Source organism: Rhinolophus ferrumequinum, chromosome 9, assembly GCF_004115265.2.
Source record: "Rhinolophus ferrumequinum isolate MPI-CBG mRhiFer1 chromosome 9, mRhiFer1_v1.p, whole genome shotgun sequence".
Lineage (NCBI taxonomy): Eukaryota > Metazoa > Chordata > Mammalia > Chiroptera > Rhinolophidae > Rhinolophus > Rhinolophus ferrumequinum.
Window position 1 is genome coordinate 61,075,432 of NC_046292.1, and position 25,267 is coordinate 61,100,698.

A 25,267-nucleotide genomic window follows, 5' to 3' on the forward strand; every position below is an offset into this window, starting at 1 on the left:
GATTAGTTTCACCATACTTGATTATTTATTTATTATATCCTTAGCTGATTGTGGTTTGCTAAGTATTTCAATTTTCATGAGCCGTTTTTTAATGGGAGATTGTTTTTAATTTGCATCACAGCGGTAAAATCTTTTGACTTAGTTTTCAAAATTGCATTTAAAGCCTGAGCTTTTGAAAATAATTCTATTTGATGTGAAAGTGATTGGATATAGGTTGTAGAATGAGCAAAATAAATTTGATATTCTTTTTACTTATTGCACAGAGAAATAAATGGCCAGACTTTAGCTTTATTTGTGTAAAAGAAGCCATGATTTTATTACATTTCAGAACCGTTTCTGTTTGTTAGAAACAATCATTTGTACTGTCTCATAGTGACTAGAGCATACTTTTAAAATTGTTTCACATTCCAACCTTAAGAATACATTGAAATTTTAGTATAGTTAAAATCTGTTCATGAAACACTCTGTCCTGGCCAAAGACCACAAAAGAGGTCTTGGTTGTGTGGTTTCCTCCTCCTTCTCCCTTCACAAACAGAGGTTTTCCTATCTTGGCAGCTGTTTCCTACAAGGCAGTCATCAGTCCCTGATTTTTTCCTTCCCTTTCTTCCCACCAACAAGGACTCTTTCAAAGAGTGGATGACCGAAGACAGACTGATCTTGGGTTGCTTTAAGAAAGTGGAAATGTGTTCAAGAGTTATGCATGTGGGCAAGCAGCCTGTATGCATTTCAGTTCACTGAAATGAAAGTTCCCATTACAACCAGAATTCTTTGCTTGACTCGGGAGCATTCCAAAGGCTCACTGAATTTTACTTGTAGTAATGAATGTATGTACCTCATCCACACATTAAAATTATTCTAATTGCTTAATCAGATCACTGAGCAGTCTGTAGGCTGTAAGAAATTGTTCATTGATGAGCCCTTTCGATGTGACAGGCCATGAAATTATCTGACTTCTCTTTATGCTTTCCATAAAATAGCTTGCAGTCTTAAGGCAGGGACTTTGCCACAGCAGTTGTGAACTGCAGGTTGACGTTTGGTATTGTTTTTTGAGAGTGAAAAATGAACAGAGAGAGCTAGCCAATTCTGCAGGATTGTGTGCCATGTATCTCCATCACATTAATTTTTAATGTTTCGTTCTTTTAAAAACATTTTTGGCATTCAGAAGAGGAAGCTTTCTTTCCTTTGTTTTTGTCTTATTTCTTTGGACAGAGAAGCATCTGAGGTGTACTCCGAACTGGATGATACCCATCTGACTTTCCTTACCATGATGCCTAGTTGTCTTCAGAGTTTTCAGACAGAGCTAAAACAAACTGGGCTGATTGTGGGTTAAGGCAGCGTATATGGAGAAGCAGTTTTATGTCTGAAACTATAGGCTTGGTAAAACAGACTTACTGCAGAAACCTTGCTAGTTTCTTTCATCTGTGATTTTATGGATCTTTATATTTAAACACTAGGTAATAGCTTCACATTAATTTCTTAAATTATTTTTGGTGTGTTTGTTGGTAAACCGAGGTAGTGACTTTATAGTGTGGTAAGTACTCCAAACCATTTAGAATCTGACTGCTTTTCCATTGAAGTTGCATTATAGGGAACTGATAATAAAATGTAGTGTGCTGCTAATAGAATGACATATGATATACATGAAGCATGTAGCAAAATGCAGAGTAGCTCAGATAATGTGAAATAGAGAACTCAGAGTTATCTATAAAATTTTTTTTCTAAATATGAGTTCATTTTAATTGAGTTATAGATACAACCTCAGAATAGGGGTTATTCCTCTCACTTCCCCAACTTTTAAAAACACTTACTTGTAGCAAGTTAAGGTTAGCTTAAAACTTGGTAAGAGTATTACTTAGAAGTACATAATAGAAAATTGATTAGAAATAAAGAGTTAAGATGTCCCTTATAAAAGAAAAATTTGTAATTACTTAACCTTAAGAAGAAGCTGGACCCGGAGGCAGGGTATATTTGGGAACTGCCTGCATTTTATGTGTATTATAAGACTATCGCTTACTCTCTGACTCCTCGTGCCACCCTAGAAAGAAGTAAAAACACTTCCGTAGAACCCAGCAAATGACCTGGTCTCATGTGATCCTAGGAACTGAGAAGCACTAACTGAGTTACACTACTGAAGTTTTTGTATCATCTCCAGTTGAACTGGTCCTTAATGGCTAGTCAGAATTAGACTTGACTCCAGGTTTGTTTTCTTTGCCACTGTTCCCTCAGTTTTTTAAAAAGGAGAGATGCAGCCTTAGAGATAAAAATCATTATGGTCTGAGGTTTATATTTGGGTCCAATGGGTGAACTAACCTATTCAAAGATGTAGGTTTGATCTGAAGTTGTACCTTGCAGTGAGAAAAACCAATAAATGAAAATCTTAAACTTTAAAATGAAATAGTTAAAAGACTTAAACTGTTACTAACTTTCATTTTATCTCAGCTCCGTCTTGGATGGTAACAGGATAAAATAGTAGATAATATTGCCGTTATCATTACTAAAAACAAACCAAAAACTGTATTTATTTATAAAATTTTGTTAGAGGTATTATGTATTGAAGCTAGTACAGGTGACCGTTAGAACAACGTGGGCATTGGGCGGCCAACACCCACGCAGTTGAAAAATCTGTGTATAACTTTTGAGAAGTTGAAGTTGTCCCTTGGTATCCCTGGGGATTTCCAGGATCCCCGTGGGTACCAAAGTCACGATGCTCAGGTCCGCTATATAAAATGGTGTAGACCACTACATACAGCTGGCCATCTGCATCTGTGGACTCCCAACTTCAGAGCAAAAACGACAAGTATTTATTGATATTCAGTGGACTCTCACAGTTCAAACTCGTGTTGTTCAAGGGTCAGCTGTACTTTGATAAAAAAAAAACACAACACTAATATGTGGCATAAAGTGACACATGTATTATTCTAGAATGGCTTTGTAAGCTTTTCAAAGAAAAAAATCATCATTAAGAATTTATATTACTGTGTGAATTCATATGTTCTGGTTGTTTCTAAGTGCTTTTTGGGCTTTGATCGTTTTCAGGATGTGAGGCTCATTACCCCATGTATAGGAGCAGCTTCCATATTGGACAAGGAGGGAGTGAAGGGAGGGAAAGAATTGTTGTTTTCACATTTTTTTTTTGGAATGTAGCAGGACCATAGAGTAAATGATGGATTTGTTTGTTTTTCAGATATGAGGATCAATGATGCAGACTGCTGGGTTCGATGAAGCTGGGCATTTATAACTAGATTCATTAAGGAATACAAAGAAAATATTTAAAGGGATCAATAATGGTGTCTTCTGGTTGCAGAATGCGAAGTCTGTGGTTTATCATTATAATCAGCTTCTTACCGAATACAGAAGGTAAGGTGCAGTTTAAATTTTATTTTTTACATTCTGGAGAACTTAAACTATGCAGTCTTATTTATACAGAAGTAGATAGAATGAATATTATTTTATTATTTGGAAATAAGTGTTAATATTTTTTTTGAACATCAGTTTTTTTTTGTTTTTTTTGGTGGTTGAATTATTTTCCTTACATAGCTGTCTATTATAGTGAGTTCAAGAAATATGAATTTATATTTTACATAAATTTATAAATATCAGCATTGTAAATAATCCTCAGAGAACTAAATGAAAGCATTGTTTGGTATATATTTTACATTTATTGACTAAATTTATTCTAGTGAAATTGAAAGTATTTTATGGCAAGTCTCACCTCATTTTTAGTTTTGACTGCTTCAGTGTGGTCATAGTTCTAAAAACAAAACTTTTCATATCTTCTGAAAAGTGTTACTTTTTTATAGTGTTTCCTTATCTATATCTTTTTGAAGACAGATCTGGTTTTTAAAGAATTATTTAATACACTTTTAAGGCTTTATGAAATCATTGGTACCATCGTTTGTTCATTACTGTACGACTCTCCTGGTATCATACATTATTTCTTTAGTCTTACGTATTATTTCTGTGTGAAAATAACACCTTCCCAGGTGCTCTTTACAGAACAGGTCAGAAGTTAATGTGGAGCTAAGATATGTTAATATAGCTGATTCGTAGTGGTAGTTATTATATTCGGCGTGAAAATATACTAATGCCGTTAGATCTGTAAAGAATGTAAAATCTGAGAAATACATGTAAAATGTATTGGATTTTTGGGTTCCAATGAAATATTCTTAAAGAAAATGTTCTAGAGTTTTAAAATTGGTTTTATGTGTATTTTTAAGTGATCACATTTATATCTATTAATGAAATAATAAGTGGAGAAAGGCATACTGTCAATTGATAGATAGAAGCAAGCAAGCGTATTAATACAATGTCTTTGTGAGAAGCGTCAAAATGTTAACATTTTAATTGTGCCACAAGAATTTTATGTGAAATGCTGGTTCCAAAATCATGTTTCATTTTCTCCTTGCCTCACCAATCCCCTACTTTCAATATATTGACATAACTTAAGACTAGAACTCAAATAAAGAACAAATTGGGAATGTTTTAAAATTAGAATTTCTGTGTTCTGAAAGGAAATGCTCTTCACTTGGATTTAAGTCACGTGAAAGTTACAACTGGGTTAATGTTTTATTTTCAGAAGGTATTGCTCTTTGCATCAGAATTAAAAAGATACATCAAATCTATCACTAAAATATGTCTGAATGAATAATACTGTCATGATAAACAAGGAACAGAAACTGAGTTTAACAATATGAATCTTTGGCTCGCATTGTTAGGCAAATCTTGTATGTAGCCTATAATTTTGAATCTGTTTTTTTTTGTGGGGGGGGGGAACTAACTGAATTCCTGCTGTTATGTTTGAATGCTTTTATACATTTAAAAAAGATTCCAGGTGTGGACCAATGACTCATTAGTCCATATAATGAAAAATTTTCCAATCAAGATAGAGACCACTTTGCTGGCACAGTGGCTCAACCCAGCAGGGGGTAAGGGAACAGAGACTTTTTTATGAGATACTGCAGTTTTATTTCTTGTGTGTCACCTCTTAGTTCAGGATTCATATCTGCTGTTAAGAGAAATTTCATTTTTGGCGCACCAGGCCAGAGGGTGTTGCTTTTGAAGCAATCCCCTCCTATAGGTAAAAAGAACCTGGGACAGACCCACACTGCTAGTTATGGGAGTGTACATAGTTAATGCACACTGTTAGACCATTGAGCCAGGATCACCTGGTTTTGTCTTAGAAAAGTTTTACATGACGTGGTAGTCTTTTATTGCCAGAAAGGAGATAATGCTTTGTGAACATCTAGAGAGAAAACCAATCAAAGTTAGGTATGAGAGCACAGGAAAGAAGCTATAAATTTAACTATTCAGCCATTAAGTTTTTTTAGGGGCTCTTACATGATTGTTAACTTTTGAAATCTTACAGCGATGAGCACTTTTTATATCAGTACTTGGATGGTTACAGATAACTCAGAATAGGGCTTCCCTGGGTGGTGTCCTCCCTTTTTCCTCATGTATTGAGAGAGTAAATTGAGCCAGATGCTTAGCATTCAAAACAGCACAAGGCATAGTTTCTGCTCTTGAGCTCATTGTCTTGTGCAGGGGTTGAAATCTCAGATACCTACATACGAGTGTTGGGGCGAAGCAAGCGTAGGAACTTGAGTATGTAGCAGGCCAGCAGAGGTCTGCAGCATGTAGGAAAGTGCGGGAGGACCCAGGATTGTCATTCCAGTTTTCAGCCTTGTTTTGCCAGTTTTCTGGCCTTGCAGTACAAACCAGACATTAGATTTTTAAGTAATAGCAACTAACTTTTATTTTTTAAACAAAACATGCCTGTGTATTGTATTCAACAGTGAACCATGCCTTCCTTTTCAGAGCTTTTTCCCTCCTGTAGTGTTTTACCTTAGTATTGTGTTTTTAAAAGCATAACCTAATTGTGGGTTTGTTTTTATACCTGAGATATAAATGTCCACATTTGAGGGAAGGGCTTATTTGTTCAGTGTTATATGTTCAGGTGAACGTTATAAACATGTCATAAATATATACAAAACATGTTTTGTATACATATAAGAGCAAATAACTAAACATTTTATAAGTTTTACTATAGTAAAAACTAATTACATATATAAAGTTTTAATTAGCTCACATCAGTTACATCTATAAAGTTAGATAGAATTAGCTCATCTCTCTCTGTTTCAGTTACTGTTTAAGAATCATCTTACCATGAAAATTTACTCATTTTTGAAAAATAGGAGCAATGTTTTGCTTATTCTTAAAGTCTCTCCTGTGTATTTTTGAAAATTATGTTTAGAATTTCCAAATAAAAAATAATTATAAAAGACGAGACTTTCAAAATATTTTGTAAGTTTTTCTCAGACTGATTTTATTTCTAGAGAACTAACCTCAAGCCCTTCAAAAATCAGTTCTGTTGAGAAACTAGTGTGTTTTGATTCTTTTGGCCGATTTTTATAAGCATAGTAACCCACTGTGGAATCATGTATCAGTAAGTAGGAATGTATATTGAATCTTTGTGTCCTAGAGAATTAAATTATGGTATATAATGGAGCCCTGGAAAGCATAAATCAGACATATGAAGGTTTGCTCAAGTGACAAGTTATAAATAATAGCACTTCTTCAGCAAAGTGAATAATAATGGATTTCAGGTTGAATTCTTTATGCAGTGAGTATGTAATTAGATTTCATTAGTCAAAAGTTTAGTTAATTAACTCAAATTACATTGTTGCTTATCCTTATTTCAAAGAAAAATATTATGCCAGGTATAAATGCCACGTATTCCATATACAACTTTACATATTTATTTTATACACATCAAGAAAATTTTAGGACATAGCTGTAGAAATATTATCATAACCAGTTTTTAATGTATTTAAAAATTTTTAAAGCACATTTTACAATGACTTTTGTGTTAATGATATCTTACTAAAACAGGATGTTTGGCTCTAGGGTCTTTTTGCAGAAAAAAATAGATCTAAGGGTTAAATATAAATTAGCAAAAAACGTTTTTGGCATATAAATATTTCCTTTTTAATGTTTTGTAATTTAGTGGAAGGAATAGTAGCTTTGTTTTCCAAGGTTAAACTTAATAAGAATTAAAATAATTCAGACCTACATTCATTTATTCTTTCCTTTCATTCTTTTGTTTACACACATAATAATATACATACACAGTATGTCTGCATGTCTGAAGGGCAACGGTCTTTTTTTTGGGGTTGAGTGATGTGTCCGAGTGCCTAGAACAATGCCTGGCTAACAGTAGGTACTCATTCTATATCCACCACATAAATAGCATAAATCTTTGAAGAGGGTCTTAGTCTTAATTGTTAGGGGATAATAAATCATTGTAATAACAGGGTGAGAAGTGCCGTGATGATGATATTCACAGAGGTACTGGGGTGAAGAAGGGTAGTTGAGTTGGGTGGGTGTATGTCAGGAAAGGCTTCCAGCAGGAAGCGATGATGATACTTGAGCTGAGTCTTACAAGGAGTAGAATAAGCTAGATAAAGACAATGGTGAGCATGGTGATGGAGCAAAAGTGGAGCGAGAACGGCATGAATGTGGCATAAAGGATTGCAGTGGTTCTCCAACTTGAGGCGCAGCATAATCTCCTAGAAGGTCTGGGGTAGGGCCCAGGCGTTTGCATTTGTGACACATTTCTGGGATGAAGCTGATGTTCAGCCTTTCACTTAAGCACTGCAGTATTATGTGTGTGAGTAGTTGCGGTGAGGTGTTAGGGTACAGTGGTGTGGATATAAAGTAACCTTTTTAAAAGATTTTCTCTTTTGAAAATAGTTTAATTCACTGTGACTCAGAAGTAGTAACAAGTTGTTTCCTGGGAATTACTATCTATACTTTTTCATGTGGCTGTATATTCCTCTGAACAGACCCTTTTGGTGTAATTTTAGGCTTAAAAAAGGGACTGCGTGTTACTCTTTTTTCATTTTTTTTTTCCTTTCCTTGTGTTACTCTTTTAAACAGTGTACTAAGAAAGGAAAAAACAAAATTGAAAAACTGGCTCCAGATTGGAAAAAATGGAACATATTTTCTGTTAAGGGTAAATGTTACATTTTTAAACCCTTGCTTCGATTTGTCTCTTTTCATTGTGATAACCTTGTTCTCTTTCTTGTTGGGAATAACTACATGGCTATTGCTGTGATAATGCTGAATTAACTTACTGTAGGGACTTTGGATTTCCCAGTCTAGCAAAATTGACTATTTTTGTTCATTTCAGTATATTTGATTAGCTGAAAGCTAGAAGGTAAATTTTCAGCAAGGTGTATGGGGATTTGACCGTATGACTCCTATTAAACTTAATGGAAGTCGTATCTCCCATTAAATTAATTGGACTTGTACAGCATATCTGTGTTTCGTGAATAACAAATGTAACCTTATTTTTAAAATTTTAAAATTATATAAATTAAAATTGGTTTAAAACAATGTATTTTTAAAAAATGATTTTTTAAAAAACATTTTTAGTGCAGATCAACATGATTTTACTCCTTAAGAGAGTACCTAACTATATTGCTGTTAGGATACTTTAAATATTCCTTATTGTAGTATATGAATGTAATGTAATTTGATTGCAGCAGCTTTCTTCTGCATAGGTAGTGATGTAATACAGTTTTAAACATATAAATATTAATGCCATTCACAAATTATATGACGTTGCTTCTTGTAAATACCAAATGCCTTGTCGTACTACTACCAGCATTCAAAAGGAAGGTATAATTGTGCTGAATATGACTCAAAATTGAAAAATAATAAGGCTAAATAGCATACAATGGTATTTTTTAAAAAGTTAATTTGGAATATACTTTGGTCATCTTACATACCAATATTCAGCGTCAAAATATGCCATATTTCATGTATGAAAATTAATGAAGTTCTAGTGCTTGATTGTTGATTTTTTTTCTTTCTTTCCACTTTTCCTCCCATATTTTATTCTGTTTCATCCTGTCCTGCTTCTTTTCCAGTGTTAAAAAAGACTTACTTATCCACAATGTCTGTTTATTCCCCAGTAGGTCTGTTGTTGGTGGTAAAGTGTTAATAAATCAGTGTCATACATAACGGTTACCCAACAGACCTCAGTAACATTGTATTGCTTGTCTGTTTTATTTTCTGAGAAAAAAAGACTTCATCAAATGATTAATAAAAAAAATCTGTTACTATGAAGAAATAATTTGCTAAAAGAGGTTATAAACTTGTCCGTCGAAGAGTAAATTTTTGCAATAATTGATTTTACATCTATGTTAGGCATTTATCACAGTCACTGTTACATTTTGAAAGAATTCAATAGTGTAATAAAAGTAGCTTAATTAAAAGTACAGGAAGCATGTAAAGCACCTTAATTTTGCCGAACGTTAATTGTGTTAATTAGTCACTGAGTAATTTCAGTTTTGATGAATCTTTTACTTCATACTTTGAATTAATACACCTTTCCCTTTTTAGATACTATATAGTGAGGCTGTGTTATTAGAGAAGAAGATAATACAAATGATTGAGCACATCTGAGTATTAATGTAGAACTGGTATGTCTCGAAGAACCAATTTATCTGCCACATTACTAAGGGAGTGTCTTACTGAAGCATATGCTTGGTACCCTGTGGTACTCTTTATTTTCTTTTTACCTCCTGCATGACAGAGAATGACATATGACAGCCATGCAGTCTACATGTATTAGACATCAAGGTGGATTAGTGAATATCTCATGACATCTTTCAACCCTATTCTTGAACTCCTTTTGTCAACTTGACAGAAGTGATTCCAGGAGAACGCCTAGCCCCAGCCCTGGGATCTCTTGGCGAAAATTGAGGCTGAGAAGGGAATTCCATTTCAGAGCTTCAGGAAGCAAAAACATTTATAATCCCTCCTTATCAGCATGGGACTCGACTGAGTTTGACTTTTATGTCTGCCATTATTCTTGCTTTGAGGGCTTATTTTTTTGTAAAAGTTTTTTTTTTTTTTCCCCTTCAGATTTTGAATGTAATACATTCTTATGAGAAAGGATAAAAAAATAAGAAAATTAAGATAACAATTTAAAATTGTTCATAATTCTAAGACCTTGCTGTAATTACGACATATTTCCTTTTTGTTTCCAACATACATACTTAATGTTATGCATAAAATAAAGTTATGGATAAAACAAAATTAGGTTATCTATTTCCATTTATTTTTAAATTTTGATTTTTTTCACTTTATATTGTCATAACTTGTACCATGTTATTATATATTTAGATAATAGATTTTAACAGCTTTGTTGTAATTTATCATGTATATATCAAAAATAATTTAATCTCCCTTTACTCATTGGCCATTTGAACTTAATTTCTTTCAAGTAAAATAAATATTTATCTAAATCTCTTCTTTTATATCTGTTTATTTCCTGAGACTAGCATTCTAGATTCTGATTTATTATATCAGGTATGTAGACATCTTCCAAACTGATTTTTCTGAAGGGTTATACCAGTGTACATTTTGATTACCAGTATGTGAAAGTATCATTCTACATACTTTACCAGCATTGATTTTAAGTTTTTACAAGAAGTGACACTTTTGATGTGTGAAAAAGGGTGTTTGATTCTAACTTAAATTTATACTTTTGGGGCCATATATGAGGACAAAAACATTTTTTATGGATGTATTTATTGGGCAGTTGTAATTTTGATGTGAACTTTTAGCTACCTTTGCCAATTTTTCTGTTTGTGTTGTTACAGCTCTCTTTATTTTTTAAACCCTTTGATGATATCTTTACGTCATTTTTTATTATGAAAAACGTATTTGTTTTTTATTTAAATCTTACTGCTTATTTTTTAATGAAAAAGTCAAACAAGAATTTTGTAAAATAACACACGAATCACAGATTTAACAGTTGTCAATATTTCCTTCATTTGTTTTATTTACCCCTTTTCTTCTTTACATGCTTTTTGATGTATAGCTATTTCCTTCTGTGAGATCTTCTATTATCTTTATGCTTAAAAAACTGTATCTTGAGATAAGTTACATATTTATTCACTTGTATTTCCCTGTAGCTCTTAAATGTTTTTATTTAATTTCTTAATCTATTAGGAATTAACTTTGTTAAAAGGTGAGATCTAAGGTCTCAATTAATTTGAAGTGAAGTGAACTAATATAAAATCATCAGGTATGAATCAAATTTTAACTAACACAGTAGATGAAGTTGGGATGTACCCAAATTAAAAATAGATGATGGACAATAGTTAAAAAAGAAGAAATGAACACACTTCATATTTATACAGGTTGAAATATGGATGAAAATGTCACTTTTTCTGATTTCAATAATAGTGCTCTTTTCTACTAAGATGACTTCTTTCTACATCTAGTCTATTAATAAAGTTTATTTTTAAGGGGTAATTTTTTGGTGAGTGAGAGAAAGAGAAGCAACATGACAATATTGATTAAAATACTGGAATTCTGAAGTGTCAAGAAACACGTGAAATTTCCTTAAAAAAAAATAGAGGAATTCAGATAAAGCAGTTTTGTTTTGCATACGGTCTTAATCTAAAAAAGAGATTAAGTGATATTCTTACTTATTTTGCTGGTTATCTATAGAGTGCTTTTTACTGTTTCTTTGTATCTAATTAGTGTGTGTATATTAATCATTAGTTCCCTCTTCCCTCACCCTTCGTGGTTTATCTTTTTCTCTTTTTAGTAAATCTACATCAGGTGGTCCTTATGCTTAATATTAAATTCAGGTTTTTATTACAGGCAATATAATATGTTAAAGAGTCAGGAACTTAATAAACTTTAGTCACACAGTAGAAAGGATGGATGGGGGCTTTGCTGGTGGTAGTGGGGAAGAGAGGCTGTCGGATTTTAAAAGACCACTTTTATACGGCAGATTTGCTGTGATGAGGGGATTCAAAAGTAGGTAAGTAAAGCGAAGGAGACAGGTAGTGGAGGTTACATGTATTCCATTGTTTAGGGAAAGTACTTTTTGTAATTTTATTTTTTGATTGTTTGAAGTAGATATGTCAGGTACCTGAAAATTTGTTTCCAGGCACCAAGAAAAAAATGGGGTCGAATGCAAGGAAAAGGAGGTCTCATATAGGAAAGGAGAATGTATATTATGATACTGGGAGAGGAAGATTCAAGAAGTGATGTGTAGAGAAGAGGAAGAAATTTAAGAGAGGTCGAGTTGGATGTTTTTAATCTTACTTATATAGAACAGTGCTCAAAATTTAATGCACATATAATGCACTTGGGAATCTTGTTAAAATGTAGATTCTGGTTCCGTGAACTGGGATGGGGTTTGAGAGTCTTCCATTTCTAGTAAGTTCTCAGGTGATGCTGAGGTTTCTGGTCTGTGAGGGACATCTATGTCAAGGAGTTTGGTTATTAAACTGTTTAGTGTAGAAAATTAGATTTTGCATGACAGTGATTTCTACCATTGCAAGTTGACGTTTGTTTCTAACCTTAAGAATACAGTTGCAATGCAGAAATAACATCACTTTTAGTTTTATAATTTATTTAAAAAAGAAACTAAGCTACCTTGAAACTTGATTGAACATTGTTAAATTTTTTACACTTCTAATCCTAATTTATATGCTTTTTATTGACCTTTTTAAATCTGATGATTTGTTTTGAAAAATCCCTGAGTAACAGTGCAGCCTGACCCTTTCCTCCTAGTATTTTCTCTATTTCTCCATTGATCTGTACTACTTTTATTCTGTTAAAAGGAAACATTTTAAATAGCATTTTACAACAAACATTTTAAATTTCTTAAAGCAACATTATAAAATCATGTAATGCAAAGTGTATATTTATGTTTGTCTTAACCCATTTAGAAAAAGTTTGTATTTTACTAATTTTTCAAAGTCAACATATTTTAAAAACTAAGAATTGTTGTCGTTTAACCTTGAGTATTAAAGTCTTGACATGATAGCACCATAAAAGAGTATAGGGTAGGAATACTCATGTGTAAACTGGTTGTCTATAACAGCTTAAATATATTTTATCTGCCTAAGGTTGATACAGGAGAGTTAGCATGTCCCTAGGTAGACAGGGAGGTCCCTGGTAGAATAAACAAAAGACAGCCATATCCTAAAACTTCAGGTTTTGAAATCACTCCTTTGCTCCAGGACAAAATGTAACAAGGCCTTGAGGTGAATCATAAAATTCCTTTTGGCCTGACAAATGGAGCAGATCTGATAGACAAAGAGTGGGCTACTTTGCTAATTCCTTTAGGATGGGCACGCAGAACAAACCTGGTAGACGAATTTCATTAGAAGGCGCCAGTTCCCTTCTTCAAACAGTTCCCTTCTTCAAACAGCTCCCCTTCCCCAAGCAGGCAAGGGAAGATACAAAAGTAAGAGCTTTTGCTTCAGTCATGGGGCACCCCCATTCGGGACCCCCTCCCGCTGGGGAGCTGCAGCCTCTTCTCCTGCCTCTAATAAACTCCTGTTTTTAAAACGTTTTGCCTCTCCCTGGTCCGTGTTTCCATTCTTCGGCTTCACGAGACAGGCTCCCGGCCCACACTCAGAAACTGCTGGCACATCCAACATCACCTACATCAAGGTCATCTAGTGATTTATCCACTTTTAAGTGTTACACATACTCAAAGCTTTTATTTCTTTATTTTTAGTAGTACACATAATTTTTTACTTTTGCTGTCAGAGAGAAAGGTATGTTACTGATACAGTTTTGTTTTATTATAATACAAATCACAAATTACATTTATTTCTTAATGAAGTTCATTAGATTTTTCAGCTTTTAAAACCAAATAAAAAGAAAATAGTAAATTTTAAACAACAAATTCTACATAAGTATCTTAGAGGGCATATTGTTTTTTGTTTTTATTTTTTGGTAGAATTAAAGAATTTTAGACTAAGAATCACAACCTGGAGATTAGTCATGTAGAAGTTTGCAACTTGCAGTTGAAGAAACAGGCCTGGAAAGGTTAGACCCTTGTCCAGCTCTCCTTACTGCCAGTCCATTATTCTTTCTGTAGAATTAAATGTTTAGCCTCATCATTGGTGTATTTTCCTGCCCTATCAGGTTATCGTCTTAGAATATTTAAGATATACCTTAAAATATATTGCTTAGCATTCTTTAACTTGATGATTGAAAAAGATCATTTCACTTTGTTTTGAAATACATACAACATTAAAGCCAATCTTGTTAACTCTGCAACTTTCAAATAACCTTCAGAAGTTATAAAAGCCATAGGTATATATATTTAAAAAAATCACAGTCTCTCTTTGAGAGTGCAAACAGATGCTAAACACTGAAAAACTAAAATATTACAAGAATAGTTTTAATTTTTACTATATTTAGTTTATTGGTTCACGCTGATTAACACTTACTGATTACCATTTGTCATTAAAATAGTTAAAGGGATGCTTTCATATCCCCTCCTTCAGGTATGTATGGGTTTTAGACACTATCTTTTCTCTTTTGTTTGCCTTACCAGGGGAAGCTCCTTTAATCCTTTGCTTTGTTTTAGAGTTTAAGCAAATAGAGACTATCCTTGTTAGCTTTCAAAAGCTCTTACTTTTGTTGTATTAATGGCACTCACTGTAGATTCTGTGATCCTGCTTTATTTACCTGAAAGCTTGCCTTTGAGCGCTGTCACTCCATTCTTTTAACTGTGTTGTTAATTGACTGATAGCAAAGATTGACTGGAAAACCTTTAGTGACAAAAGACTGGTATAGGTGTGACTCCAGTCTAAAGGCTGATGAATCTTGGCTTCTTGATCCCATTTCTATTTGTACTCAAATACTAAATAGAGACAAGAACAGACTACGTTTAAAAGCATTCAGAAATGTTAAGCAACAATAAAACTCTGTAACCATTTAAATGACAGCAGCTGACTGTTTGAATTAACTTTGTGTTTGGCTTAATTTGGGGCCCTAATTATTCCTAACTTACGTGAGTAGATTTCAATTATAGTATTCTGCAGGGATTTGTAGCTAAGGCAACTAAAAGAATGATTTTACATAAAGTACTTTTGTTCAGCTGATTAGGCAAGTTAAAACGTAATGATGTAAAATTGAAACCCTTTTGACAAAGTCCAAACAAATGTTTCTAGTGATTTTGTTACCAAAAAAAAAAAAAGCTTGAACTAAGTTTAATTTTAAATAATATTTTGGTCTTTTGGGAAGATTGACTTTATTGTGATACTGATATGATAATACATATATAGATATATACATATGTATACGTATAGATGTGTGTAAAATTGTGTCTTATGATTGCATGCTTTAGTAAAGTAGTAAAACAGTAAAGATACTTGTCACAATGAAAATCTTACTAAATAATGTTTAATTGCATTATATAATCCTTGAAACACAGTTTGACAGTTTTGGATACCTAGGTTTAGAGAAGAAATACAAATAATTGAATGACTAGCACCTCTTGTATTTTGGAATGCATTTCAATTGAACACAAATTGGAAATTCATTTATAGATTTGAAATGCTATCAGGTATACCAAGTACACGGACACATGATGTGGTTGACATTGTGCTACAGTTGGTAGACAATGCAATATTTAACTCGCCCTTCCTAAACATTCTTACTCCCCCCTACAAGAGCCCACAGTCGTTTTGAACAACTTTTCTAGACTGAAACCGACTTTATGACTTTTAGTGATAAATGCTACTTTGGTTCCTCACTAATCTATGTACAGGAGCAAAGTATAAAAAAAGTTTGCTGCCATCAATAGGCCATTTTGAGGCTTAACCAACACATTTCACTAGTGTCTTATAGGTGTTTAACAGTGAAGCACCAGCAGCTCTGTTGTCTTATTTTCTCAGTACTCCTTTGTTTTACACCGTCTTCTTCATCCTTTCCCTCCCCTCTCCCCCATCTTTATCCCTTCTGTCAGTTTTTGAACATCTGTTATGTTAGTCATTGTCTTTACGTATTTACATAAGCATTATTTCCTCTATTGTCAATTCTGTGACCAGTTGTTCAGACTAAAACAAAATCTAAAAGGCACAGCAAAATTCAAGGACCCCAAATTTGACTTTTAAGTGGGCTTTTCCTTCCATAACTCCAGCCAAGCTATATGACTAATTGTTCCTTAAAAACAATGCCAAGAAGTCCACCTTTGCACTTATTCAGTTTCTGATACTTTTCAAAAGCTAGTAGTACCTTGAGGAGGTTTTTTTCCTCGTATAAATAGGAATCCTCTGAATTTATATTGCAGCACAGTCTAGAGGAGTAAGTCACTAGTGACAAGTGATTATTGAACACTTGAACTATGGCTAATGTGACTGAAAAGGTACTTTATTTTATTTAATGTTAATTAATTTAAATTGAAGTAGCCATGGTGGCTAGGGGTTACCGTATTGGACAAGAACAGTTTGTATGTATTTGTCTTTGTTTATGTACTACTTTTTTTGGGGGGGTGTTAGTCACATCTTATATCTCCTGTATATATTTCAATGAATTTTTTGAGATCAGGGACAATTTTTTACTTCTGTATTTTTTATAATGCTATGGCACTCAGAAAAATACTTCCATTAATTTGGAAGCACATTCAAGGAGTGTTACTACCAGAGCAGTATCAAATATGTACTTCATTCATAGTTCATTGTTTCACTAATGATCACCTAAAACAATATGGTGAGTTTGTGACTATCAGAACTAAACGTGTCTCTGTATGCGCGGTATGTATTTTATAGGAATAGGGTCTTTGGGATTAAGAGCTGAGCATACTTTAAGACTTAAAGGTAGCGAACCCATAAGGTCCTGATGGCAACCTTAGTTTTTCAATGATTTTGATCGCTCTTTTAATTATCTGGATGGTGATAACCTACAATAGCTAAGTCAACTAATGTTGACTTTTATTTGCTAAATGGAGCTTCCTTCTTGAATTCTAATGATGAACCCAGTTGATACTGCCATTTGCATTCTGTACTTTGAGAAAATATTTTAGAAGATAAGTAATTATGAAAGCCTCAATTTAAAAATGAGTAATATTTCTAATCATTTAGAAGATTCTTGTGAATTTCTTCTTTTAGTAACTAGAAAATTCTCTGATTGTAGCTTAGATATAAGGAGGAAATTTTATCCTTATAGTGGTGTTTTGTTACAATGATATTTTATATCTACGTTCTATTTGCGAATATACTACTGTTTTGGTTAGTATGTTCTTAATGACTTTATTAATATTAAAATGTTTATAGCTTATACTATTGAACTTGATGGCTTTGCTGGGAGAATCTTCATGAAAAGCTTTTTAAATTATATGTATATATGTACATGTGTGTATACGTGTATGTTTATGAATGTATGTATGTGCATGCATATGTATACTTGCAGTCAAAGTTTCTTATTCTCTATTTAAATAGCATTTGCAAATGGATATCCAATGTACTATGCTGTCTCTGTCTGTGTGTCTGTCCTTCTCTTTCTTGCTTTATCTTACTCTTTCTGTCAATTTAGAAAACATAAATTAGTAAATTCTGTATTTAGTAGAAGTACACTTTCATGGTTTAGGCAGCTGAGAAGTACTGCATATATGAATAAGATCAACTGACAGTGAATTTTTTTTTTTAAACTTCATTAGTGTTTTTTTCTTAAGAAAATTTTGTTGGTATTTGTTCTGCATGAGGATCTGATACTTTAAATTTGCCCTATGCATTTCAATTTTTTTGTTGTTGTTGGTATAGTTGAAAAAAGTCCCCAACTGTCAGTCCATTCCAAGAGTGAAGGAGGCAGATGCAGCTGGTCCAGAGGAGAGTGAGTCTAGTTGGTGCATAAAAAATTCATGTCAGCATTTCGACACTGCATTCTTTTGGGGTATCTGTTATCACTGAATAGGAAACTGTTTCAAATTGACAGGCAGACAGAATGTTGTGCTGAATGTGTAAATTGGAATTATCACATCTAGCAGTTCCCTTCACCAGGTGCCGGCTTGGAGCTTGGTTCTGCTCTAATGTCGAGAGAGTGCCGGGAATAGTTTTATTTGCTAATTATCCCTCATCTCATCCAATGTCTAGTTTTTTAGTCAACAGCTTGCCCAGGTGTTTTTAGGAATGCCTAGCAGGACAATGCAAGACTACAGGTGCTTGTGTGGCAAGAAGATGCCATGTCAGAACATTGAAAGCATCTATATCCATCTGTGTGAAAAAAGATTATTGCTTTCAAGGGTTTTACTCCCTAATGTACTGAAAACAATGCTTGTCAGTATTTTGTTGGCCCTGAGATACTGGGGAGGGCAAAAAAGTGGGGATGGGTGTTTTTAAGAAAGAACATTTAATTAGGCTTTATGTACGAGGCTCTTAAAAAAATTTTGATATGCAGTCTATGCGGATAAGCAGTGAAGTTTTCAAAGACTGTAAAAAACGAAAGCAAATCAAGCGCTAAAAGAATATTAAAGATGATTTTTTTTTTTTGTTTAGTCAGGCTTTTTGATGTTACTGAAAGGATTTAGTACTACGTGATGTAATTGTTTTTTTCTGTCATTTTTTTCCAAGAGATTTTTGTATACTATAGTACTATGATGTTTGAAAACAAAATTGAAAATTCTTATGCTGTATGAATTTATATCACAAGCTGTTGCCAAGTACCGCTCAAATTAATTTGTGCTTCAAGCATTTATAATAGTGTTACTTTTCTTAAAATTTAATAACTTGAATCACAAAATTATCCTTTGATTAGTTCTATTAATCATGTTTTCTTGAATGTCATATATATTTTTCTTAAAGGGTTTATGATCTATCATCTTTTGCTTATCCTGTGGGCATTGACTTTTCTTAATACATTTTCTGTTGTTGGTTGCTTTTCCGTTTTATTTTTTCTAATATTTTTCCATTATGGTAAGATAATGAAGTACTAAGTACTCAAAATAGGAAGATTTTTATGGAGTTTCTTCTAGTTTGCCTAGGACTGTGAAAGTTGTCATGGCATTTCGACAGCCGGCAGCCGGTCACAATATCAGTGATACTACTCAACATCTCAAAGGATTTATCTTGTCAGCTTTGATTTAGGATTAGACATTACTGTCTTTTGTATTGACTAGGTTTCCTTTCCTTGACATATCCTGTAGTGAAATTACATTTATACCAGAGTTTCCCATGGGAGCAAGAAAGGGTATATACTCAAGGGCAGCAAGTTTTGGTCTGACGTCCATTTGGTTCACATTCTGACTCTTACTTACCAGCTGTGTGAACTTGTATGAATTCTTTAATTTGCGTCTGCATTTTCTTATGTATTATGAAATTGGGAAAATGCCTGCTTTTTAGAACAGTTGCTGCTTAGAAAAGAAATGTTAAAAAAAATCATTTAATCATCCGTAATTGTTGAACATGTCCAGTGTGCCAGGACTATGCAATGTGCTAGGCATAGTTCTTGCCTTTTTTTTTTTTTTGTTAAGGAGGGCAGAGCTCACAGTGGCCCATATGGGTGAATTGCAAGTAGTTTGATGTTTGCAAGGTGAGGGGAGATGAGAGCACTGGGTAAAGAATATGGGACAGATCATATAAAAGAGGATTTTATCATGTTTGGTGATGATCACTGAATAATTTCAAAGGTAATTGTAGATTTTTTTTTTCTAGAGGTACTGATTTGGGTTGGATGCGATCTACTGTTGAAAGCAGAGAGAACATTGAACAAGTTCTTTGGGACCAGGAGATTAAGATAAAAGTCAAGTAGCAGAGTATAAAGAAATGAAATAAAACTGGAAAATTCACACTTATCTAAAGTAAACAGTTGTTACTTACCTTCAGGTGATTAATTTGTCAGTATTTTGATACTTTGCTAATGTGAATGTGTTGTCACTTGATCTGATTTTCTTTCCCCCCCCCAAAAAAAGTCAGAAATTGTTTATGAATGTTGTATCTCCATATTTTGAAACATTGGAAACTCATTCAAAGCACAAATTCAAATACTGAGGCGGGGAATGAAATATACCAGTGAGCTGGATTCTTCCTGTGGTCTGCCCATTTGTACTTCTTGTCTTAAAGAAGACTGTTGAAGTAATCTAGGTGAGGAAGAATGAGACTGGAAATAATTGCAGAGGTTACATAAAAAGGAATGGATTGATAAGATTTCAGAAGGAGAACTGATGGAATTTGGTAATCACTGATGAGGGAAAGAGTGATTTATTCAAGTTTGTTGGTGGTAAGGAATGGATGTTTGGGAATAAGATAAATCAGACTCTTCCAGGGACTCAGGGGGAGTCATACTTCCTGGCCTGCCCTTGTGGAGTTTGGAAGATATAAGAAAACTGGTTGTTACCTTCAGCACAGTTCCCAGATCTGAAGTAGCAGGAGTTTCTGGGACTCTGTTTACTTACCATGTGTTCCCTTTGTATCTGCCAGCTCTTCTGGATACAAACTGGCTTTTGTTCTCCTCCGCCCCGGTCGTTTCCTTATCTTTTTCCCTTTTGCCTTACTCATAGTTTCTACTCCCTCACAGTTTTATGTTAGGATGAATTCCAGTGTACTCCACCCAGCTTGGTGCCACCCTGTCAACTTCATCTCTTGCTCTAATTCTGGAATTGCCCCACGTTTCCCAGTTCAGGTGCTTGAGAAAGAGAAAAACTCAAAGGCCTAACTCTTCTTTCTATATGAAGTCCCCCTGCTCTTATGATCATGGACTGACTGCCCTTGAGTTGAGGAACCATGTCTTTTTCAATCAGTTGTGTCGGGTTGCTTGTAGGATTTCTTAGTCAGATTGGCTTTGCCCCCGTCAGCCATGCCTGTAGGCAGACCATTTTCAGTTAGAAAGAACTCAGTGCTGGCAGAAATGGCGATTTATACTTAGGCATGGTGGGTGATGAATGTGGGGAGTCCAGCTGGATCATGAATGCAAGATGAGAAATCCATTAAAAAAAAGAGAAATGGATTTAATGGGTAATTCGTGTGGTCAGTTTAATGAAGTAACTACCATTAAAAACAGAATGATAGTAAACTCAGACTTGTCAGTGGGGCATATTTACAGAATTTTTTTAAAAAACCTTAAGAATTAGATATTTAATATATTTCATATGGTCTTAATATCAATTTATAATCAACATATAACACGAGGCTTGCTTTAATCATTAATAAACATGAGGGAAGTTTGGAAAACTTTTGTTATAGGTGTACAGGAACAGCTAGTTTCTACTGTCTCTCTCTGATTTGTGCTTTTAATTTAAATCTGAAAACAAGGGATGCCCTTTGTGGGACCCCCACTAGATATCAAGGATTGTGCTTGGTGCTTTCTATTCATGGACCTGGCTAGTTCTCCCAGCAGCTCTATGGGGTTTGTATTATTTTCTCATTTTTGTACCTGAGGAAACTTATGCACATTAAATCAGTAGCATTAAATCCATAATAAATGCAGAGAAGTGATTCATTTAGCCACATGACTGTCTGATACATCATTCTTGATGCTTTTGAATTTGTATAACAATTAAAAAATCCATTTTAATTTTTAGTTTAGGAATGTTTCTAGGTGTATATAGTGTGATGCCTAAGATTTAGCCGTTAAGTACTGTGTATGTGTTAAAAGGAAATGGCTTTGAAAAAAGGTTCATAAATGTACACCCACTATTCACATTAAGGCTAAGTCTGTTTGATGCCAGACAGCCTATTGAGAAAGTGGAAGATGAAAGCATTCAACATATGCTTTTTGTCTGTGGTGCCAGACATCTTACTTAGCTTTATTTTTTAACTGCATTGACTACATATTTTGGCATCGTGTCCACAAATCAGTGGAAAAGCCTCTATCAGCGCACACATGGTTCCTTCTGGTGGGAACCTTCTCTCAAATTTATTATACATTGACAGCTTCTATGCAGAGAGGGTTCCTAATCAATAAACATAGTTGAAAGATTATATTGTTATTTGAACATACTATTTGAAATTTTAATTTGAGGGCTCTTGGTATATGACAGAATTTAAATAAGTTATTGAATAAATGAATAAAATTTAAATGACTTTTTTTACTTTCTGGATAGAATATCATTGGATATATATATATATATATATACACACACATACATACACCATTGATTTAATGATCTATGAAACTCTTAGAAGAATTTTTTGTGTGTTTATACAGCAATTAATCTTTTTCACTCTCATCATAACCATCTAAATCTTTACTGTTATTAGTATTTTTAGACTGGTCCTTGAAATGTATGGGAATTGTAAAACATTTTATCTCAAATGATACATTAAAATTAATAGTTTGGAATAAGGAAATAAAGATAAAGATAAAAATATTAAAAATATTATATATAATACTCTAACTCACTGAGGAATAACAGTTATTTTAGACCCTGAAACTTAATATTATTGATATTTTCCTGGGATAATAACACTGTTGGCTTAAACGAGGCCACATGTAGAAACTTTGAAATTCTACACATGACACTTCAGAGTGGAGAAAACCAGACCTAAGTATGCTTAGGACATAGAACTAATACCATCGAGCCAATAGTACTACTGCTCCTGGGATTGATTTTTTTCATAAAGTCATTTCTTATTCCATTTGGCAAATGCGATATTTTTTTTAGTTCTTACTATATGCAACATTTTTTGTGGCTGATAGGATGAAGAACTGAAACTAAGAAGAATGAACATCTTTTTACCTATTCCCATAAAGTTCCTTTTAGGGCAAGAAAAACTGTATTATAAACATATTTAGAGCTAAGACTTAAGACAATATATTCCTTAATCTTATCTTTGCTGTCTTCTGAAGCATAACACATCCTTACCTCTTTAAACGGGAACAGGGTTAGTATTTGATTTAGTGTCCTTATTTCTTAAATTACCAGATTTAGGGATGAGTCCTTAGATACAAGGGTCAGTAAAATGTAAATAAACTTAAAAAATGATAGCAAGTGTATGTACAAAGACCTGAAAAAAAATTCACAAAACTTAAAAAACACAATGAAATAAGCTCTAGCCACATTTAACGTTTTCCCCCCCAAATACAATGTGGAGTTAAGAATGCCGTTTGTAATCGAGTGCTTATTTTTTCCATTGGACATGGCTTATTCTTAGCCTGCTATGGGATTTTTATTTTAACGTGCCATGAGTTTATAGTCATATGATGTATACAGTTGTTTATTTTTCTGCCTGTTTGAAAATGCTGACTGAATAAATATGATTTTGATATATATATCTCAATGAAACTAATTGTCCATAGTTTACTTAAGTCATTATGTTTGAACATTTAGTTAGATTTTGATAATTCGTAAGGATTGAGAAGATGCTACCAATAAAGTTGTAAATAATGGACACCATTTAAGGTAGTAAAATAAAATAGTGACTGAGTTTTACAATATTTTAATAATTTGAGAATCAAATTATTTTCAAACATTTTTTCAGTTTAATTCTGACATGATTGTATGTATACATTCTTTTATTTTTATGAAAAAATGTGTTGTTTAGATCATTTGTGTCAATTCAGCAGTATTATTTTTCTTTCTATTATGTAGTATTTTTGAAATATTTCATTCTTCTATCCCTACATGATTAGAAATTCTCTTATAAGTAAAAATGATTACTAAACTTTTAACATTATGTGATTAATACTCGCCTTTTTGTTGTTTTTGTGTCATTTGGACTGTGATATTGGGTGAGGCTTTTTAAAAATATAAAATAACAATATTTAATGACGTCATTGAATTCTTAGCAACAGCATAGAAAATTAGGAAGGGAAAAAAAGGATTTGAAATCTTGACACCCAGACTAACATTTTCTTTGAACATCTCTTAGTGATTTTTTAAAAAAAATAAAAACAAAACAAAACACTTGGAGGTTTCCTATATTTGAAATAGCAAATACTATGTTATTACTTTGAACTTGTGTGTGTATGTGTGTGGTATGTGTGTGTGTGTGTGTGTGTGTGTGTACACTAAAGTGTTAAATGTTCAATATCTAGCAAATTTTATAGTCACTGATTGTATTATTTCAGTCACTTAGGTCCTGTGTTAGCTGGGAAAATGTCCTATGGTAATATGACATAAGAGGTGCTTTGGGGGAAAAATTTTTTTTTTAAGAAACCAAAATTTTGGATCTTGGTCTAACTCTGACTCTAGTTAGTTCACTTCTCTGGTCTAGTTTCTTCATCTTAAAAGTTAAGAAATTAAAATAAAAGGGACCAAATATTTAAGAGTATGCTGACTCTGAAATGAAGTTGTCTACTAGAGCAGAGTATTTCTAACTCTAAAAATCTGCTTGCCTTTAGAGTTTTTTACTCTATTACTTTTGATTTTTGTCTCATAATACCACTTTCAGTATGTGATAGGAGACTGTTAAGTATACAGCTGTCTTTCAGTTGCTTAGGTCACTTTTATTACATATCCTCATTAATTTTAGAACATGTGCACATTTCACTGACATTTTAATAGGATGATGGTAACACAGTACTTTATTTACCATAGCTAATTTTGTGTAGGTTTTAATGTTTTCAATAATAATAAGTCAGCTTAAGGAACTCATCTAACACTTGATAAGAGATGTCAGAATATTATGGTAGGTTCCACGTTTGATTAAAGGTGTTGCTGTGCAATGTTATACCCAGAGATATTTATGTTATTGATTCTGTCAGTATCAGTTCTAAAATGTCTCAAAATTTTATACTGTTTTTAATCAACAAACACATTGTTTTATTTAGATCTTGAACAATTTTCATCATGTGTTATTTTCTTATAAAATAATTTAGACTGTTTTTTGTCTTACATCAGTCTTTTTATAAATACTTTTGTCATCATAGAGTATAGCAGAAAGTAATTTATAAAAAAAGAAATCTTAAAGGTGGCTGGTTAGCTCAGTTGGTTAGAGTGTGGGGCTGATAACACCAAGGTTGCTAGTTCGATCCCCGCATGGCCCACTGTGAGCTGTGCCCTCCATAAAAAACAGACAAACAAAAATCTTATATTTACCTCGGATTTTATTTTACTTGTCAAAGTTAAAACTAGCATAGTTTATAAATTAAGTGAAAATAATGTAGATTCATCATATTTAGTTATCAAGGAATTAAAAAATTGGAGGCTAAGATGGATGACAGAGAAAGTACTTTTTAAGTTTTGAAAAACAGATACTTTTTAAAGAATAAATTAACCATGTTGTTTTTACATTATCCCTATTGGTAAATTCACCAGGAAAAAAAAATCAACTAATCCAGAATGAGCCAATACATTTTAGGAACACTTGTTTCCCTTTTAATTTGTTGCCACTCATTTTTGAACTTTTCTGTCAGTCACTTAGTAGCTCTTAAGTACTTTTTTTTATTATTATTAGTTTCAGGTGTACAAAGTAATGTAATAGTCAGACATTTATAGTCCCCTTATGTACTTTCTTTATCTTACTCCTCACTTTAGTGTTCCTCTGACATTCTTTTCATG

General features: G+C 33.2%; 1 protein-coding gene across 23 annotated transcripts in view; it reads left to right on the top strand.

Annotated features, from left to right (window-relative positions):
* ADGRL2 (adhesion G protein-coupled receptor L2) overlaps positions 1 to 25,267 on the top strand; it is a 262,905-nt gene that overhangs the window by 108,295 nt on the left and 129,343 nt on the right. For all 23 annotated transcript variants that reach the window (XM_033114137.1, XM_033114136.1, XM_033114139.1 and 20 more), the window contains one exon: positions 3,185 to 3,357. In XM_033114137.1, the coding sequence (XP_032970028.1) occupies positions 3,285 to 3,357 (73 nt within the window). In that variant the 5' untranslated portion in view covers positions 3,185 to 3,284. The remainder of the gene's footprint in view (positions 1 to 3,184; positions 3,358 to 25,267) is intronic.